This window comes from Drosophila suzukii, chromosome 2L (assembly GCF_043229965.1).
Source record: "Drosophila suzukii chromosome 2L, CBGP_Dsuzu_IsoJpt1.0, whole genome shotgun sequence".
NCBI lineage: Eukaryota > Metazoa > Arthropoda > Insecta > Diptera > Drosophilidae > Drosophila > Drosophila suzukii.
Window position 1 is genome coordinate 1,564,857 of NC_092080.1, and position 19,291 is coordinate 1,584,147.

Sequence of the window (19,291 nt, forward strand, 5' to 3'; positions counted from 1 at the left end):
GTCCAAATACTCAAGTTATGGAATTTGGAAGTGCAGTTTTGGGTTCTCATTCTGAAAGCCATTGGAAACACGGAAAAATCGAACATAAAAATGGGTTAAAAATATGACTCTCTTTAAAAAGAAACATTTAATCGCAGAATAATAGAGAATTAAACCACAAACTCATAGAGGTATCCCACTTCAAAATCGGTGTTCAAAAACTCAAGTTATGGAATTTGGAAGTGCAGTTTTGGGTTCCCATTCTGGAAGTCATTGGAAATACGGAAAAATCGAACATGAAAATGGGTTAAAACTATGACCCTCTTTAAAAACAAAAATTTGAATGCAGTATTTTAGAGGATTCAACCACAAACTTATAGAGGTATCCCACTTCAAAATCGGTGTCCAAAAACTCAAGTTATAGAATTTGGAAGTGCAGTTTTGGATTCCCATTGTGAAAGCCATTGGAAATACGGAAATATCGGTCATAAAAATGGGTTAAAACTATGACTCTCTTTAAAAAGAAAAATTTGAATGCAGAATATTAGAGAATTAAACCACAAACTCATAGAGGTATCCCACTTCAAAATCGGTGTTCAAAAACTCACGTTATGGAATTTGGAAGTGCAGTTTTGGGTTCCTATTCTGGAAGCCATTGGAAATACGGAAAATTCGAAAATGAAAATGGGTTAAACATATGACTTTCATTAAAAAGAAAAATTTGAATGCAGTATTTTAGAGAATTCAACCACAAACTCATAAATGTATCCCACTTCAAAATCGGTGTTCAAAAACTCAAGTTATGGAATTTGGAAGTGCAGTTTTGGGTTCCCATTCTGAAAGCCATTTGAAATACGGAAAAATCTAACATGAAAATGGGTTAAAACTATGACCCTCTTTAAAAAGAAAAATTTGAATGCAGTATTTTAGAGAATTAAACCACAAACTCATAGAGGTATCCCACTTCAAAATCGGTGTCCAAATACTCAAGTTATGGAATTTGGAAGTGCAGTTTTGGGTTCTCATTCTGAAAGCCATTGGAAATACGGAAAAACCTAACATGAAAATGGGTTAAAACTATGACCCTCTTTAAAAAGAAAAATTTGAATGCAGTATTTTAAAGAATTGAACCACAAACTCATTAAGGTATCCCACTTCAAAATTGGAGTTCAAAAACTCAAGTTATGGAATCTGGAAGTGCAGTTTTGGGTTCCCATTATGAAAGCCATTGGAAATACGGAAAAATCGAACATGAAAATGGGTTAAAAATATGACCCTCCTTAAAAAGAAAAATTTGAATGCAGTATTTTTGAGAATTAAACCACAAACTCATAGAGGTACCCCACTTCAAAATCGGTGTCCAAAAACTCAAGTTATAGAATTTGGAAGTGCAGTTTTGGGTTCCCATTATGGAAGTCATTGGAAATACGGAAAAATCGAACATAAAAATGGGTTAAAACTATGACCCTCTTTAAAATGTAAAATTTGAATGCAGTATTTTGGAGAATTCAACCACAAACTCATAAATGTATCCCACTTCAAAATCGGTGTCCAAAAACTCAAGATATGGAATTTGGAAGTGCAGTTTTGGGTTTTTAATAGTTTCTGTAGAAAATGACATAAGTTTTAAATTGTTCTATCATGAAAAATTTTGTTGTCATTTTTGAAAATCACTTTTTTTCAATTGAGCCTTAATAATGACTCTTGCCCACAGTATGAAACTCAAATTTAAGTCAGCTTTATCGTATTTATAATACTCCTAATTTTAAAAGTAAAACGAAGAAGTATTTGCTTTATTAGTGGTTTTTGTTAAACTTTAATAGGTGGACACAGTGACTGGTACAAAAGTGGTTGTGGTGGTTATGTTGGCGGTGTTATGGGTGGCTACAGGAACTCCCATCTGAGTTGGCACTACCACAACATTGGACATCATTCTGCGGCATCGGCGGCAAGGACGTCCCCAGGCCAAAGGATTTGCGTAGTAAAGGACTCCTCGACGATGGTAGCATTCCGCGCACTGGAGACTTATATTAACATCAGACATGCTTCCTGATTTTTTTTTGATTCTGTTCCTTGGGTCTTCCTACTCGACTGCGTTTTAATTTGCCTTCTACCACATTTTTATTCCAATTATATACATACAGTTCGATTGCGATAAGAAGAACAGAGGATTTTCTTATCGATACATTGATGGATCAAATTCGTGGTTTTTTCTGCTTGTGTGGTTAATTAAACAGTATAGAACTGGGGTGTCATAATTATGACTCATAATATATCTTTTTATTGAATTATAAATTTTCTTTGATTGTCTATTAAATACAAAAAATACAATTTTAGTTACTGAATATTAGTTAGCAACCAAATAAAAAAAATAATATAAAATGGAAGAAAAGAAGACAGTTACTGAGTTCTAGGTAGGAATATTGCCTCAGGATAACTAAAAAAAAGACATTTGTTATAATGCGATGAAAACTAATTTAATTGCCTTAAATATAGTATGTACGAAACCAACGCGTTCAAAGTGCCTATTCATTTAAATAAAAGTTCCCACAATCCAAACACATATTCATTTATCTTATTTATTTATTTATTATTTATTAAACTAGGATTCCAGAAAGAGGCATCGTTAGCAACATTTAAAATTTTAAAAATGTCCCTTATTTCCCTTAAAAAGGTAAAAATATAAAAAAATTAATAGAAAGCAGAACAACAATATTTTCCCATCGCCGTGTATATGCCAAAATGCCAGTAGATAATTATAAAACATCAAAAACACTTATGTTTAATGCCGCCCATTTATTTCTCAAGAAGTATATGGATTAAAGTCGCTGTCCACAGCGATTAAATAAGATGGTTGTTATTACTTATAAATACTATTTTTCGAGCTGCAAATCGCAAAATTCATTTATAACAAAAGTCTTAGGTTGCATTTTTAAAATATGATCTCTTTATTTTATTTTAATTTTAGTAGGTGGAAACCACGACAGGAACAACAGTGGTGGTTGCAGTTGCAAATCCGATTTGGGTGGGCACTACGACCACATTTCTGGACATCATCCTGCGGCATCGACGGCAAGGACGTCCCCGCAGAACAGAGAGAACTCCCCTGCGATGGTAGCACTCGCACTGGAGGTTGATGTGAACATCAGACATGGTTCCTTGATTTCTGGGAGCGTCCTTCGTTAGCTGTTCAGCTGAACTGCCTTTGAATTCGTTTTATACCCTTTATTTATACTATTTATATGTAATTAGTTTGATTGCGATAAAAAGGTACTCTGATTTTGTTATCACTCCACGGGTCGATCAAGTGGTTGTGATTCATTTGTTCTGCTCTATGGTTTATATCTTTGCTGTGAGTGACTCACTTGAGTCCTCTTCCCAGGGGGTTGCCCCAAGTATACAAATATTGAAATCGTTCTCTGATCTACCTTTAAGTCCATTAAAATTGTAGTACTTAACATATAATAATATAAAAACTTAAAATGAATGCTCTGATCTAAATAAATACAAGTCAATTTGTATTTATTTTTAATATATACGAAACACAAAATGTGATTAAGTGTTAACTGACAAAGTGTCATAAAATCACATGTGTATTTCACATCCTTAAAAAATATTTAAAAATTTAAAAATGTCTTGTTTTGAAATTCAAAATGTTTATTACGTCGAGAGCCAAATTTATTCGCATTCAAGATAATCTTTAAAGCTCCGCACTGCAAAGACAAGCCACAGCCTAAACAAATGTCATATCAGAGTGTTCGTTTTATTAAAGTTTTTAATATATTTATGTACATGCAAGACTAGTTGTACACTAATTGATAAGCTGACTCCGGCCAAAAGGACATCAATCATTTCGGCCAAGTCAGATAGCAGCCAGAGCCAAATACAAAAAATATACGAAAACAATCGTGTGTACAGATAATAGAGAGAGTAAGGGGGGCAAAAAGCCTGACCATTGTTTATGGCATTCGCCAGCAGTTAAATTTTCATATTCGTACCATTAACATTGCGAATAAATGCAGGCGTATATGCGAATTTATTCACCGTATGAAAATGTGTCACGGCAAGAACCGGCATTGAAAACCATGTAGATTTCAATTAAAGCAAAGTGCATTTAAGTTATTTAAGCAAATATTTCAAGCGGATTTAAAATTACATTTGCCTCCCATGAGAAAAGGAATGTGAGAAATTAAATAAGAATGTGATCTAGATTTATATCTATTTATTTTATTCAAATTAATTATCCTTTATATAACTTGAGGAATAATAATGAAGTGACTGCCTACATTCACTTTATAGATTAAAATATTTATTGACATACAAAAAATATTAGTTATAAAAATAGGATGGGATTTTCTTAAAGTAAACAACAGCCAACATGAGAACGTGAACAATATTTTATTTATTATTTTGAAATTTATTGTACAAAGGTGTTAAAATTTTATAAGAAGTGCATTTTTAAAGTAAGAATTAGTGCAAGACAATATTTGTTATTATAATATTTATTTGTTTTTATTGAGGTTAAAATACATTATTTGTTAACGGAATACAATGGAAATTTAAAGTATTATTTTTGATTGTTCACTCTGTTCAGAGTCCCTAAGTAGGACCACGCCTACCACCTGGGCGGTGGAGGCTGCTGGACGATGATGACCTCCTCCCTGGGCGGAGGACGCCGACCCCCGATGTTGAACTCGATGAAGGGACGACTTGGGGGCACCACATCGACCTCGATGATGGGGCGTGGTGGGGGCTGGTAGACGTTGGCTGGGGTGATGACCTCCACCCTGGGGGGCGGCGGTGGATAGCGCCCACCCACTCCGATCTCGATCACCGGCCGCGGGATCCTCGGCGGCACAATGTCCACCTCCACAATTGGCCTTCCTCCATGATGATGATGGTGGTGGTGGCGACGTTCCTCCTCGTAGTAGGGCATTATGTATCCAAAAAACTATCCAAATATGATCCTCAGTGGTGAAGTTGTGCTGCCTTTGCCTCTGTTGTTGAACTGAATTTACTTCTTCACCTGCTTAACTACTTATGGCATTTGTTATCGCTTGTGGTGAACTTTTTCTAATTTGGTTATGTACGTTCCCGCACAGAAGCTTAGTTTATTATCTTGTCAGGTGGCATTAATGTCTTCCACGATAAAAAATGTATTGATAAAAATAAATTGATAAAAACAAAATTCCAATGAGTAGTCAAATTGACTTTGTTTTTTCGTCTGAATTTCATAAGGCGAGTTCAAGGTGAATCATATTTTTTTAGGGGAAGGACAAAAATTGCGACTTTGGGAGAATACAACCTATTATTATTAGTGATTCATTCAAAAAGGTCACTCTTCACTCTTTTTCATTTACTTTGAGAAATATAGAGCACTTTTGTAGAAAATAGAGGGAACATTTAATCAAAAAAGTTTATGTCGTTCTAGATAATTACGCTTATATAGGTAATGCAATTTTTAAATTTTAAATAAACAATTATCACTGCAACTGACTTTGCACTCATTTTATATAAGAAATAAAAAATATGTATATAATAAGGAACCAACACAAATAAGAACGCAAAAATATGTGTCTTCTGATTTAAAACAATAGATTATATTTATTTCACTTTAGTAATTAGCATAACTGTTAGATACAATAGCTTGGAATTAGTCCAATATATGTGAAATTATATTAACTTCAATAAGTTTATTAGAACACTTTTGACAATAAATTCTGTCACCGCTTTTTACCAACTTCCTTCCTTGTTGTTTATAACTTTTTACCGTGTTGGTGTATTGTCTTTCATATCAATGGAGCCCATTATCTATACTATTGCACCATTTTTGTTGTCATTTCAAGAACTTAAGATTAAGACAAATAGATATGTGTGTTGTTTTTCTGTTATCTTTCGGTTACACTTTATCGACAATATATTTTATTTGCTAGTGAACTTGAAGGGAACCAGGAACATGTAGTGATGGTTTATTTTCCAGTTGAACATCTCCTTCACCACTGTTGATAGGGGGTGTTGTTGTAGGGCTGCTGATACTGCTGGTACTGATACTCGTAGGCCTGCTGCGGATAATATCCATTTTGGGTCACGGTAACGCCGCCGTAGGGCTGCGGGACTATCATCTGGGGTCCCGGCACATAGGTAGCCGCCGGGGTCATGTATACAACCTCGGTGGGCCGAGGCGGAGGCGGCGGCGGATAATATGCGCCACCCCAACCGGGAACCACATCAATCTCGATATTTGGACGACCATGGTGATGGCGAGCAGGATAGCCGCATGGATCCTCATAGTACCGCATAGTTGATTAGCCTCTCAAAATAATCAACCAACCGACCCAACCTCACCACCCAGCAACGCGTTGAGCACTGGAGACCCCGTAACAAAACGCCTCTCACAATCGAACCGAACTGGAACATTTGGGGGGCTCCATCAATCAGGGTTTGTGGGGAATTATTCCAGTGGTTAGAGGCCAAGATAAGGTGGCTTAGTCATCCGACCAGGTTTGATAACAACGAGCGGACAGTTGTGCATTAACAGGTGAGCGCGTTTTGCTTTTGCTCCCCGCATTTTGTTTACTGTATTAGCTGATTCTGGCTTATCGGTGGTAAACTTCTTATCTCCTAGATAGGAAAGAATTGCGGAAAAAGTGGAAAATGCAAAAACAAGAAACTGGTATCCCATCATGAAAATTAAATGCATATGGTAGCCCTCTAAAGAAAACTAGTGTTGTGATAATAGGGCAAAAATAGTTTTTCTGGCTGGCAATTCAAAGAAAACTCGTGGTAAAAATAAGCGTATATATAAATTACAGTAGAATACATTTTATACTGTTTTAACTGAAACAAAAATATATTAAAATCTTTTTTAGGTATAAAAACCACGTCAGATGTAAATAACATATCTTTGAATAGAAATCGTCTCTTTTTTAAATAATACATTTTATTAGGGATATATGGTAGATAAGTAAGGCTAACTTAAATAAATTCTTCATAAAAGATATGTCAGATCAAAGTTCCTTCTCAATATTGTGGGTTGTGGTAGTGGCTGCTTCCGGAGGGTGGTGGGGGTGGTGGATACTGGTAGTAGGGTGGTGGCGGCGCCTGTTGCACCACCATGACTGGCGGTGGTGGTGGGGGTGGCTGCTGCTGCACCACCACCACTTGGGGTGGTGGGCGGTGGTGACGTCGTGGCCATGGAGGTGCGATCTGGACCTTAATCACGGGCCCACGGCGATGTGGGGGTGGTCCTCCGCAGTGATCGTGAGGTGGTGGTGGCATGGTGGGTTAATTTAACTTGCCAAAAACAATACTTCCTCTAGTAAGAACGTCCTAATATGTCGACTTATCGCTGGTAACTGAACGCGTAGTTCACGGGACAGACTAACTAATCAAACACTTCAATATCGGCCGCCATAAAAAGCTCCACAAAAATTAGTCATACGCAGTAGGCCCTAATATTTACTTTAGCCACGGAATGTATCGATACTTTAACAGCTATCGATAGCAATAACTTAAATTTGGTTTATTTTACTAAGCTCTTAGGAAAATGCTTTTTAATAATTTTAAGACCCATGTCAGCATGACATTTTTAGACGTTTACTATGATGACTCATGAGTCATTAACTTTAAGGCATTTTTAAAGACTTTCTTTATATCTGACATTAATAGGACTACACAATTATTTTGGGTTTTGGGGGAATTTTTCTTTTATTTTCCTATAATTGTGTAAATATCTAGCGACAGCTCAGTGAACAAGTGTTAAAGATATATCCTACAACGCTTCTTCGACCAATTTCAACGTTGAAAATATGAAAAATAGTTATAGTAAAGTGAAGTAAATATATTTGTCCCTGGCAAAATTTCATAAAATTCTTAAACTCTAATCAACATAGGCTTAAGTTTAAGAAAATATTGTCCAGCCAGTTAATTCCCTCAAATATTTATCCAGTTCCTAGCCCCAGAAAAATTGCAATAATTCTTAGCATATTTTCATTGGCTTGTAAATATTTTGCAAACATTTGCACGTCTATTATGCAAAGTTTGCAGACACGATTTTGCCTCGAGGGGCGACGTGGGTAAATATTAAATGCTTGGCAAGGCAAAAACATGATAATTTCTGCAGGTCAATCAAAAAGTCTCCCGAGTCTTTTTGAATCTCAATCACTTGAGCAAACAAATGCGGAATTTTCGATTTCATAACCAGGACTGCGGTGTTTTTTTGCTTTTGTTAATTGAGTGGTTCGTGCTGCATTTTGCACACTGTATTCGTTTGTCACTCGATCAAAGTTCAGGGGGTTGCAGGGGGTTAATCATGGGGTTGGTTACTAGGGGTTAAGGGTTAAGGGCTTGTGGGCCTAAAAAGTTAAACATGCACAAAGTGGCAAACGAGTTTCGGGCAAAGTTTTCAACTGCCGCAAAGAAGGAAATGAGTGCCGCATAACTCGCAACATATCGACTGGATTTCGTGGGCGAGGGACTGCCGGAGGGGCGTGGCAGGCTGCTTGACAGCGCGAATCCAATGAAATGATGCCACTCCTTTTAGTTATACTCTATCAAAAAGTTATTAAGATATTTTAGGTATTTTTGTTTATTTTAAATCACTGACAAAAGTGCCTGTGAGAAAAAGCAATGTCTTTCCATGCATCGGCCATACAATCCGTTTCCACATAAATTGTTGCATACTTTGCGGCACCTTTTAAATATATTCTAAACCAATATTGTCAACCAATTTTGGCGGTACTTTCGCTAGTTCCTATCAAAAGGAGAAGTATTATAAATATTTACTTTGTATTTTTGAATTTTTAAAATCACTGATATAAGTGTCTAAAAGTATGCAATGTTTGGGATTTTTAAATTTATTATTGCATACCTTTGAACACCTTCCTATGCAAACAACTGTCCTTATTTTCAAAAAAGCAATTGCTTTTATTATATGCTAAAATTTAAAAATTTTTTAAATTAAATAGCTACAAAGAGCATTAAATGTCTCGCCGTACCATCTTAAATTTTGCTCATGTACTTTTTAACTCTACGCCGGCTGCTCCTTATGCATATTTTAGGAAATGAATTGCAAGCGAGTCCTGCGTCCTGGCAAGATAAAATGTCTCCGTCTCCGAGAGTCAAGAATCAGAATCAGAAAATTGCGGTTTGGAATCGCGAGCTCAATCTGAATCTGAATCTGTAGCTGAAACTGAGGCAGCGCCTTCGAATCGATAACTGTCAAAAAATAAGCCGGCAAGCAACATGCAAGACAGGCAGGCGTGGGGGGCGTGGCAAAAGGGGTGGCGAAAAAGGGGATGGGGATGGGAATGGTGGTTCTGGTGGTGCTGGTGGTTTTTAGCGGTGGCGGCGGCGTCGCACAATTTAAATATTTATGGCGCTGCGCTTGGTGCACAAGAAACGGCACCAGGCACACGGCATAGCCAAAAAACCGTAACCGTAAACCTAACCGAGAAACCAAGAACAGCAGCTATCCGAAATTCCGCACCCGTGAAAGTGCACTGAAAGAAAATTATGAATACACCACACTATTTCAGAAATGTGCAGGATTCTTAAACAACTTATTTTTATAGTTTGGAAATTGTTTAAAAATGTGTTTCATTAAAATAAAAATAGCATTTAATTATATAATAAATTATAAAACCATACTACGTTTTAGCTTTATTTCAAATATGACGTTAAACAAACAATTTGTACTCAGTCTTATCAACAAAGTTAATTTATTTAGAGTATAGAAAGTATTTCAGAACTCGCCACACCTTTGAAATCACATAAAATATGCCTAAAAGTAGGCAGTTAAAAAGAAAATCATGTGGTTGCGTATGTATCTACATCTTGGGAAATTATTTAAAATGTATAGTAATATCTAAACTTTTTATGTTCATAAATCAAAGAAAACCTGTCTTTTAATAACATAATTTAAAATAACCGTTGTTTTAACCAGTATTTTCTTTCAGTGCCCACCACCGCCTTTACGAGGCATCTTCAGCGGCGGCGTCAGAAAACGCATTTCCTGCTCATGTCATGACATGCAACGCGGCTGGGAAAACGCGTAACGTAACAAGAGTTGGCGGGAAAATCGGGGAAGTTGGAAAATCGGGGAGGTGCAGAAATGGGTTACCCAAAAGGAATCATTGCTTTTGTCGACATGTCATGGCAATACTCGTATCTGGAAAGTGTTTTCGGAGGGTGGGACGAGCGGTTTTCTGAACATTTTCGAGAACATTTTATTGAGCTACAGTTTGCAGGCATGGGCTGTGAGTTTATGATTGATAGAGTTGTAAAACTGAAGCCGGGAAGGCAAAAAGCTATGAAAGGTGAGGGATGACACGGTAGCTTTCAGAGAAGAGTTGTACTATAATAAGTTTAAAGCTTAAGTTCCCTAAATGGCTCTACATACAGAAATATTTTGTTTTAAATTTATAGACACGAAGAAGTGCGCTTGTGCTGATATGAGTAAAAGTTTCACGTTCCTTTATATATATATAAGCAATGTATAAGCAATATTGCTTATCATAGCTCCTACATTTGAGGGCTTAGTTATGTTTAGAATATTACAAAACAGAAAATAACTAAACCTTAACTTATATGTTTACATTTATTTTATAAAGTATTAAAGACTGCCTTTAAGCCTAAAAATATTTGTTAATTTATGTGGAAGCCTTTGCACAACAGTTTCAGAAGCACTGGTGCTTGCATTCTTGTCAACTTTTAATTGAAATCGGCCCGCAGTTTCACAGCCCTTGGAGTGCACCACCCCTCCCGCCCACAAGGCCATTAAGGAACTTGTTAATTTGCATTTTCCATTTCCATTTGCATGAAATTTGTTTCATTCGCCGGGCGCAAAAATTAACCGAAAGAAACAAAAATGAAGCGAAAGATGAAGAGAGTGAAAACTTGTGTCTTTAATGAGCTGCCTGCGGTTTGCAATCCCCTTAGCCCCCGGAAAACCCACGCATCTTCATTTCTCCCGGCCCTTTTGACACTCTTGACAATTTCCGGCTTTCACTTTCTGGTGCCGCTTTATAATAGCTTTTCCTTTATTGCAGCAAACACAGCAAATGCTCACAAATTACATAAATGCTTGCCCATGTCCCAAATATTGGTTAAACATTTCCGAAGGAAAGGGGTCTCTGAAAAATCGGAAAATGTTTGGCAAATATTTTTGTGACTTTGTTGCGTAACACAAAGTGACCAACTCTTGGCCACGCCCCCACTTGGGGTTTTCCCCGCCCCCAGTTTTTGGCCAGCCAGCCAAGTGGAAAAAGCATCGTCTGTCCACTCGAGTGTGCAATTAGGTGAAAATAAGTGGTTCAACAAACGCCTCCGAGTATGCAATCATTTAAATTTCACTTCATTTGTCCTTTTCATGATTTGCCTCTGGTTTGATGGACTTTTGTACACTGCAAATAAAATTAGGCGATGCTTTTTTTTATGTTTATTTATTGCACTAAGAATTTAATTCAACAATTTTTTTGCGTAGATCTGGGAAAGGCAAAGGTTGCCACTGAACAGAATTTTTATTTATTTGTCGAATTTCCTAGACCCCTTCGATATGTTTCTCCAAAAACTGTTGGCCAAATGAAAGCCACTTCTATACGTATGGGCCATAAGATGAAAAGTGTTTTCTCTGAGGAAGTACACAGTATAAGTATAAGCAAACTTCTATATATAATATGAAATTAAAAACGAGCTGCTTGTGCGCAACAAAACCATTTTCATTCTCATATATTTTATTGAAATTTGACCACATTCTGTTCCCTGGATTTAATTTTTACATATTTAAATTATATTTAAAATTATAAACAATCGCAAATTGTACACCAATTTTATTGAAAAACATTCTGCAATAGATATTAAATAGATACATGACGGATTTTTAGTTTAATTTATTGTCCCATTCACAAATGTAGGGTATTTCGAGGGAACAAGCACTAGTAAAAGTATTTTGGCCGTGGATATAAACACACATTCCATCTTGGGCTTTATTACCCAGCCAGTGTGGAGTAATCAGCCTCGATTGGACAGCAATACTTTCCTCCCGATTTTGAAAGACCGCTAGATAGCCTCCTTTTTCTTGACAGCCAATTCGGGCATAAGTCCAATTTGCCGAATCCTCGGAGAAATGGAAATATCTCGTTCCAATTTTCCGAAATCCTGGCGGTATAGCCGGATTCTCATCACCTGTCATTCCCTCACTGTCATAGCCCTGAACTAAGTCTAAGTTTTCTTTAATTTCGCTTTTCAAGCTATTCAGTTCTTCAAGTAATACTTTTGGAAAATTAAGGACTTCGTTTTGACAGCTTCTTATAGATGCCTGGGTTTCCTTCAGGATAGCTGATTGAATACGCATTTCATGATTGAGGTTGACGATATTATCAATAAATGGTTTAAGTGCTGCGAGACAAAATGCTGAGCACTGATGGGGGGCATCTGTCAATAGACAAGTTTCGCCTTTTTTCTCCAGCCTTTTCAGAATTTCCTTTTGCTTATTCTCCAAGAACGTAAGTTTGTGATTAAATGAATTCGTAATAACTTGGGTATTAGCCACACACTGGATGCAGGCGAGAAAGCCAAAAAAAATATATGTTCCAATCTTAAACATTTTGCGAACCCACAACTGCGAATGCCGAATGTTGCCTCCGAACTAATTATCCGTTCACTCGCCGACTTTCGAAGAGCCCCTCAGCGAACCACATTCAAATAACATAATATATCTTTGTTCTAAACAATGAGTTAAGTAAGTATATATATAATTTATATCGTGCTCAAATCATTAATTTAGACCCCCTCGAAGAAATCGAAAGTGCTTATTTTAAAATTATAAACACTTATAACGTAAACAAACGTTTATATAGGATCACAAAGAGACGAGAGCTTTTTTTTTAAATGCATTTATAAATAAACTTAATTAACGATGTTAATAAATAACTTTTCGTGCAATACAAAAAATGAAAATAAAATCATAAAACTATGATCTCTAAGTCAAGATTTATTTTAAGCAATTAACAAATCGATTAAAAAGATTAAAGAAGTCTTACAAAAAAATATATTTGAAATTAAACTTGAAGATTCAAATTTTTTTTTTCACAGTGCACATATTTTCTGTGCCCATGTTTCCCTTGTGAAATTACAGCCACCAGACGAAATTATTTTGATTTATATGCAGGCAAGCACCTGCTCATTCAAGTTCCGTGTTTTTATTTTTTTCTGCCCTGATATTTGCCCTCCCCTAGATTTGTCTAAACTAAACGCTTTGATTTGCGAAACTCCCCGCCACGGGAAACTGCCATTCGTTTCCCGGATGTCAACAAAATGGGAATTTGAAATGCAAATTTAATTTGAGACAAGACGCGCGACCGAAGGCCTCCTCAAGACCAGTGGTTCCTCGCTTTAATTGCCCCAGTGAAAGGGACGAAGGTCCTGCTGGGGCGAATCGGAAAATGGATGGTGGGAAAGTAGAGGGAAATTCTGAGGAGCTGACAGCTAAGCGCCTGCCTTGCCTGTTAATTTTGCGCCAAATCAGCAACAACTTTGATTTCGATTTTATGCCATGTGCATAAAATTTTTGCGCTGACTCAAAAAGTCCGCACAAGTAGTGTGTGGGTGGAATTGGGTGGGAAAATTGTGGGGAAATGGCAGTGGGGAAAATCAGAGCCCTAGCTGAGCCGAGCGGAGTGTTTGGCCTGATTGAAATGTTGGCAACTATTGCGCCAAGTACTCACAAGTTTATTGGCAAATTGATGAAGTGTGTTCGCCTTTGCATGCGCATGAGTTTTCCACAGCCTGCAAAACAATTTTCCATTTTCTTTGCATGCCGCTTGCAATTTGGCGGCGCTGATATGCAAATTAAGTTGTTGCACTAAACGACGTGCCGGGAAACAGGGAAAACCATGGGCGGTGTAAGCGGGGGTTGGGTCCCCCTGTTTTGGCTCATTTGTATTACAATTCGTCACTGAAATTTTCCCAAGTGAGTGTGTGTGTGGCTTGGGGAAAAGTTTGACTGGCTATGAGCAGCAATGCCTTTTCGAACAGTTTTTGTAAGCGAGATGGGAGCTTAAAGTTATTTAAAATTATTTTTTATAATTAAAAATACGATCCATTATTACTTTTACTTTCTAGAGAATATAATTTAACTCTTTTCATTAAAAATTAAGGGTAAAACTGCACCCAACACCTTCAAAACTAGCTACTTGTACACTTCCTTTTCGGGCTACACCTCAAGTCTTAAGGGGCCCCACTCCACCGTCCTCAGCTCAAGTTCCCTCAATCAAGGACCCATTTACATTTCCCGACCTCACTCTTAATCGCCACTCAAATCTCAATCGAAACACCTCAAGCAACCTCCTCGCATTTAGATGATTTGTTGCCGACACAAGGGTGTTTCGATATATGTACATACGTATACGTTATAACGCTATTCGTGGCTAGATTTATGGGCAAGTAGGGGAAGGGATCTGGTTGTTCACATGCATTTCATTCCTGCATAAATTCGATATAATCTCCAAAGGCAAAACTGGAATGGCAAAAAGCGAACGGCACGAAAAACTCACTTCATTAGCTCAATAATTTGGCGATAAATTATGCGGAAACCGAGAAACATAAAAACCGAAAATCAGAAATGACAAGAAAACAACTAAAACAACATGGTCAAGAAACAATTCAAACGGCAAAATGCAAAATAGTATTTCAAAGCAGGAAGAAGGGCTATAATCGAGTGTCTCGATCATATGATACCCGTGTCTCTATCAATGGATATTAAAATAAATGTGCCACTTAATTTGGAACATTTATCTTTCTTAAGGTTATATTTATATTTATATAAAAGTTAAGCAGAAACACTTGAACTCCAATATCTTCGTTGTTTTTGGTTCAATAATACATTTATCAGGGAATACTTATAGCTCCACTGCGTAAAGCAGCATATACCCAATGAAACCACATATGATAATGTTTCGTTTGACGCAGATTAATCTCAAAAATGTTGGAAAGGAAATGGGAATGCTGCTGGTGGTGGTTTCATCGCTGGAGGGATTGAAAAAGGGGTAGAAAGTGGGCGGTTGTCAGGGAAATCATGTCGTATGCGTAATATTGTTTCGGGCCGAACGAGCGAAACGCCAAACACACAAATCACGAATTCCAAATCGAAATTCGCCATCTACAAATCGAAAATCACAATTTGGCAATTGCCGAAATCGAAATGCATAACGAAATTATCAAGGGATGGGCGCCAAAAAGGGGGTGTGGCGTGGGAAGAGGGGTTGACCTTGTCAAATGTCAAATTATATGCTGAACGACGCTTAGCGGCAACGGAAATTCAGATTATGAGCTTTTGCCATCGCTTTCGGGCTGCGAAAATTTTAGTTAAAAGCAGCCCATCCAAAATTTTGATGTTTCATTTATCAGCGAGTGGGACAGATACATCCGGGAAATGGCGTGGGAAAGAGACGGGGTGAGGGTAACAGAAAGAGAGGACAGGACAATTGGCTTGGCTGATTGGGTCGTTGGGTCACTGCGTATGGCTGCAATTTTAATTAAAATTTATTGATTTACAGTTGAATAAATGCACATTGCAACTGCATCGTGTGCTGGTGCAAGGGGTCTACAAAGGCGTATGTCTCCTCACCGAATGGAAAACACTTTAAGGCCCAGCTTTCGAGGTATGTCAGCATAAATTTTACTTAGATTTAAGAATACGGTATTGAACTCCACGTATAACAAGAGTAAATGATTAGAAAAATCATTTGCTATTACTATAAAATTATAATTGCTTATCTTTATAAAAATATCACATTATATAAAACTGAAAAAGTATACATTCAAGAGTTTTTTTAAAATTAAAATCTGTTTACATTTCAAATCAAACCAATTATAATTTAATTTCATCATATTCCCCTATGCCAAGCTCCCATACCTAGAGTATTCCCATCCTCGCTGTTCCCCGCCCACCTTAGTGATCCATTTGCTCTCCTCTTTATTTCTGGTTTTAATAATACATTTTCCACTTTTAATTAAAGTTTTAGTTGTTCGCCGAATTTTTTCGAGAAAGTTTCGCCCAAAAACAAACAGCAGCACACGACGAAAAGCAGTTGGCTAAGGATTTGGCTAAGGATTTGGCTGCAGATTTGGTGGCTGGCAGTTTGTTGCATTTGTCGTCTCTATCTCTACACTTTTAAAAATATGTTCGATTAATAAGAATTTGAAAGGTGTACTTTAGGAGCAGATAAAATATGTTGGTACTATTGCTATATTCTTACAAAAATCATAATATTTGTTTATTTGAATAAACTAATAGAGAACGGTCTTGTTATTTAAATAAGGTTCTATTTTGAACAATAAAAACTCAGATGGCATCCTTTTCAAATGATATGAAAAATCACCAGGAAGGTGAAAAAGTCATGTATTTTTTAGTGCATCTCTACGTGTCGTGTGCCACGTCATTAACAGGTGAAAGGTGAAAGTTTTCGCCATGGCACACATCATTTCCTAGCCGAGAAAGAGTTTTTAGGCAAAACAACCCGAAGAGCAAACTCTGCGAACACAATTACAATTGCGGTTCATTTGACAGTTTCCATTTAGTTTTGCCTGTTTGCCAGCCTGCAGATGGCAGGAAAGTCAGGAAAGGCCGGAGGAAAAGCCCGAGCAGGAGGAAAAACATCAGCAGACGAGGGCTGTTGCATAATTAACGGCAACAAAGTGTTAAGGAGTGCATCAAGCAAATGTTAACTGCCCAACAGCGGGGCAAAGAGGGCGGGGCGGGGGCCACAGGGGGCCGCACAAGGGTTAAGGAGCGGGCTAAACTTGCGGCTGTAAATCAGCCCAAGAGAACAAAAGGCATGTTCGTTAAGGCATTTTCTTTTTTTCATGCTGCATTTTCACAATGAAAATGCGAAATGGGCAAGGGAAAAGGTGGGGGAAGGTGGCCATAAAGGGGTCCTAAAGGAAGGGCGGAGTAAGCTGAATTCGCTGTTCGACTTTTATAAAATAATGGGATAGGAATCTAGGAAGACAGTAGCTTATTAAATTTAATTAAATTATTAATTCATGTTCTTGTATTAAATTTGAGATAATATCTTATTAATAATCAATAATCCACTTAAAATGTTACATATCATGCAAAGTAATCCTTAAAAATTATATAAGTTTCAATAAGTTATTAGTTTTAAATAATTATTTTATAGTGACCAATAAGTCTAACTATTATTTTTTATTGTTCCACCGTTTGTTTACCGTTTTCAAAAAGTGTTTTAAACATTTTTAAGCAAATTAAATTTGTATTTGCCCCAAGTTCGCTTGGGGAGAAATTCCGCGTCTTGATTACAATAAAATATTTAAAACTTGGCTCCGTCAGATGCCAAAACTACACTACCCGTCAAGAATTGGTGCTTTTATGACTTACCCCGAAAACACATATCCTTGGGTAATTTGATAGTTATGTCTGCTCCCCGGGGGGAAAAGAGTTTTCCTTTCGCTCGAGGCGTCAATTGAGGCAAGGCCGGCAAGGAAAAGTCGGGAAACGAGGCCTCTGGAATTCCGTTCGCATGAATATTTAGTTGCGTAATGTGGCCACGCCCTCGAAACAGTTTAATTTGTGCGACAGCAAAACAAAAACAAAAACAGAAACAAAGGCCAATGCGAATGCTAATTTTATTGACATCCAAAACTCAAGAAGGCGGCGCGGAAATGAAAGTCGCGTGGGGAGGGCGTGGCCCCTTTCCCCCAGTCATTAACACATTTGCGGAGAGAAAGAACTTCCCACCCCCAACTTCCGCCCCTTTTCGCCGCCTGCTAATTAACACGTTTTGAATTGTGAATTTTGAAATGTGTTAAATAATGAAAGCGGGGGTGCAAGAATAACAAAACAATATGCAAAAAGGATTTGGTGTTAAGGATAACAAATGGAGGTGATATTCGACACAAGAAGCGATGGGGGAATACCCTATTTCCGTTTTGAAATGTAATTATTTCGTGCATTTTGTACTTCGAATTTTATTATCGAAGATCGTGCAACTTATAAAGTAAAAATATAAATATAAAACATTATTTATGTCATTTTGTACCTTAACAAAATAAGTTTGTTTTTAAAAGCTATATTATTTTGTAAATAATTAATGAAACACAATGCAATTGTACCTATTGTAAAATGTTTATTGTTATTATACAGATAGCGACAAATCTTTATTATGGTACTTAATTGTATAACCTAAATGTGCATTATCTATGTGGAAATTTATTTTTTATTTTTTTGCATGACAAACAAAATAAGTTCAATAAGTTTACTTGAAAGAATAAGCTGTCGGCCTAATCATCATTACGGCTCGTTTGTAAGAGTAATTATATCCACGCCACGAATGCCAAAACACGCCTTGTCCATAGGAACTATCGCCATACACACCAGTCAGGGCACTGAAAAGTAAAAACTATTCAATTCCAGTTGCAATGAAGCTTAATTTGAATTTCTATTCATAGGAACAATTACCTCACATGGCAAAAATACTACCACCAAGCACCCTTATAAGATACAGCACAACTCTTATTTGTATCTATGTCGTTTTTGCGATCCTTAGTACTGAACTGCATGCCCACATGAGCGCCGAGCGAGTATCCTGCGTCTCCATCATTAGAACCAATCGATTCTGGGGTGAAGTTGTTGGACTCTGGGCCGATCACAAAGCTTTCATAGTGCTGATAGCGTACATTTCCGTCGTAGTCCTCCAGAACAACCATCAATTCTTGGGTCCCAGGAAGAATTCGTTGTCCAACTGGCCAAATCCCCTTTTGTAGTCCTTCCAGTCGCGGTAAAAGTCCTCGCTTCCATCGGTTCGTCGCATCAATACAGTCCAACCTCCACCGTAGTTATTCTGATCGCAGGTCACCAAAAAAGGGGCCTCACTGTACTCGGGCAAACGGATCAGCAGCTTTGTCTCCGTTGACTCAGCGCAGCTTTCTGGGTATTTTTTTTTTCCCCAACCGGTCGAATTTTTGGTCCAAGTCTTCCAAGATTTCCCTGCGATTTGCTTATAAGGGTAATTCATACCGGATATTATTTTAATGTATTTACCGCACGGCTGCAACCTCTGACTTTACATCTGCAATATTATTGCAAATTGATAGGAGTGTGCACACTTCCCCTTCATTTTGCACAACTGAAAAATGTAAAACGAAAAGGCAGCAGAGTATTCGGAAACGCAACATGACTTCACCGTCTCTTTTTCCAGACTGAAAGACCGATCTCTTAAAACTGTCCTACTATAAATAAAAATACAGACAGCTGAAGACTGAAGACCAGTTCTTAAAAAGATAAGAGTTTGCA

General features: G+C 37.4%; 5 protein-coding genes across 5 annotated transcripts; all 5 read right to left on the minus strand.

Moving 5' to 3' along the window:
- Nucleotides 1-1,742: 1,742 nt before the first annotated feature.
- On the minus strand, nt 1,743-2,095 carry LOC108012991 (uncharacterized). The gene has a single exon (XM_017078566.4). It carries the CDS (start codon nt 2,021-2,023, stop codon nt 1,796-1,798), a length of 228 nt encoding a protein of 75 aa, XP_016934055.2. The 5' UTR covers nt 2,024-2,095; the 3' UTR covers nt 1,743-1,795.
- A 2,263-nt stretch (nt 2,096-4,358) lies between these two features.
- Nucleotides 4,359-5,004, minus strand: LOC108010822 (uncharacterized). The gene has a single exon (XM_017075775.4). It carries the CDS (start codon nt 4,913-4,915, stop codon nt 4,595-4,597), a length of 321 nt encoding a protein of 106 aa, XP_016931264.1. The 5' UTR covers nt 4,916-5,004; the 3' UTR covers nt 4,359-4,594.
- Nucleotides 5,005-5,856: 852 nt separating this feature from the next.
- On the minus strand, nt 5,857-6,362 carry LOC108010022 (uncharacterized). Its single transcript, XM_017074823.4, has one exon. It carries the CDS (start codon nt 6,276-6,278, stop codon nt 5,973-5,975), a length of 306 nt encoding a protein of 101 aa, XP_016930312.2. The 5' UTR covers nt 6,279-6,362; the 3' UTR covers nt 5,857-5,972.
- Nucleotides 6,363-6,899: 537 nt separating this feature from the next.
- On the minus strand, nt 6,900-7,350 carry LOC108011896 (glyceraldehyde-3-phosphate dehydrogenase, testis-specific). The gene has a single exon (XM_017077149.4). The coding sequence runs from the start codon at nt 7,255-7,257 to the stop codon at nt 7,000-7,002; it is 258 nt and encodes an 85-aa protein (XP_016932638.1). The 5' UTR covers nt 7,258-7,350; the 3' UTR covers nt 6,900-6,999.
- Nucleotides 7,351-18,111: 10,761 nt separating this feature from the next.
- Nucleotides 18,112-19,013, minus strand: LOC108021294 (ryncolin-1-like). The gene is made up of 3 exons (XM_070996078.1): nt 18,710-19,013; nt 18,479-18,635; nt 18,112-18,384 (listed from the first exon to the last, which is right to left on the minus strand). The coding sequence occupies exons 1-3, from the start codon at nt 19,011-19,013 to the stop codon at nt 18,255-18,257; spliced, it is 591 nt and encodes a 196-aa protein (XP_070852179.1). The 3' UTR covers nt 18,112-18,254.
- Between the last annotated feature and the right edge of the window lie 278 nt (nt 19,014-19,291).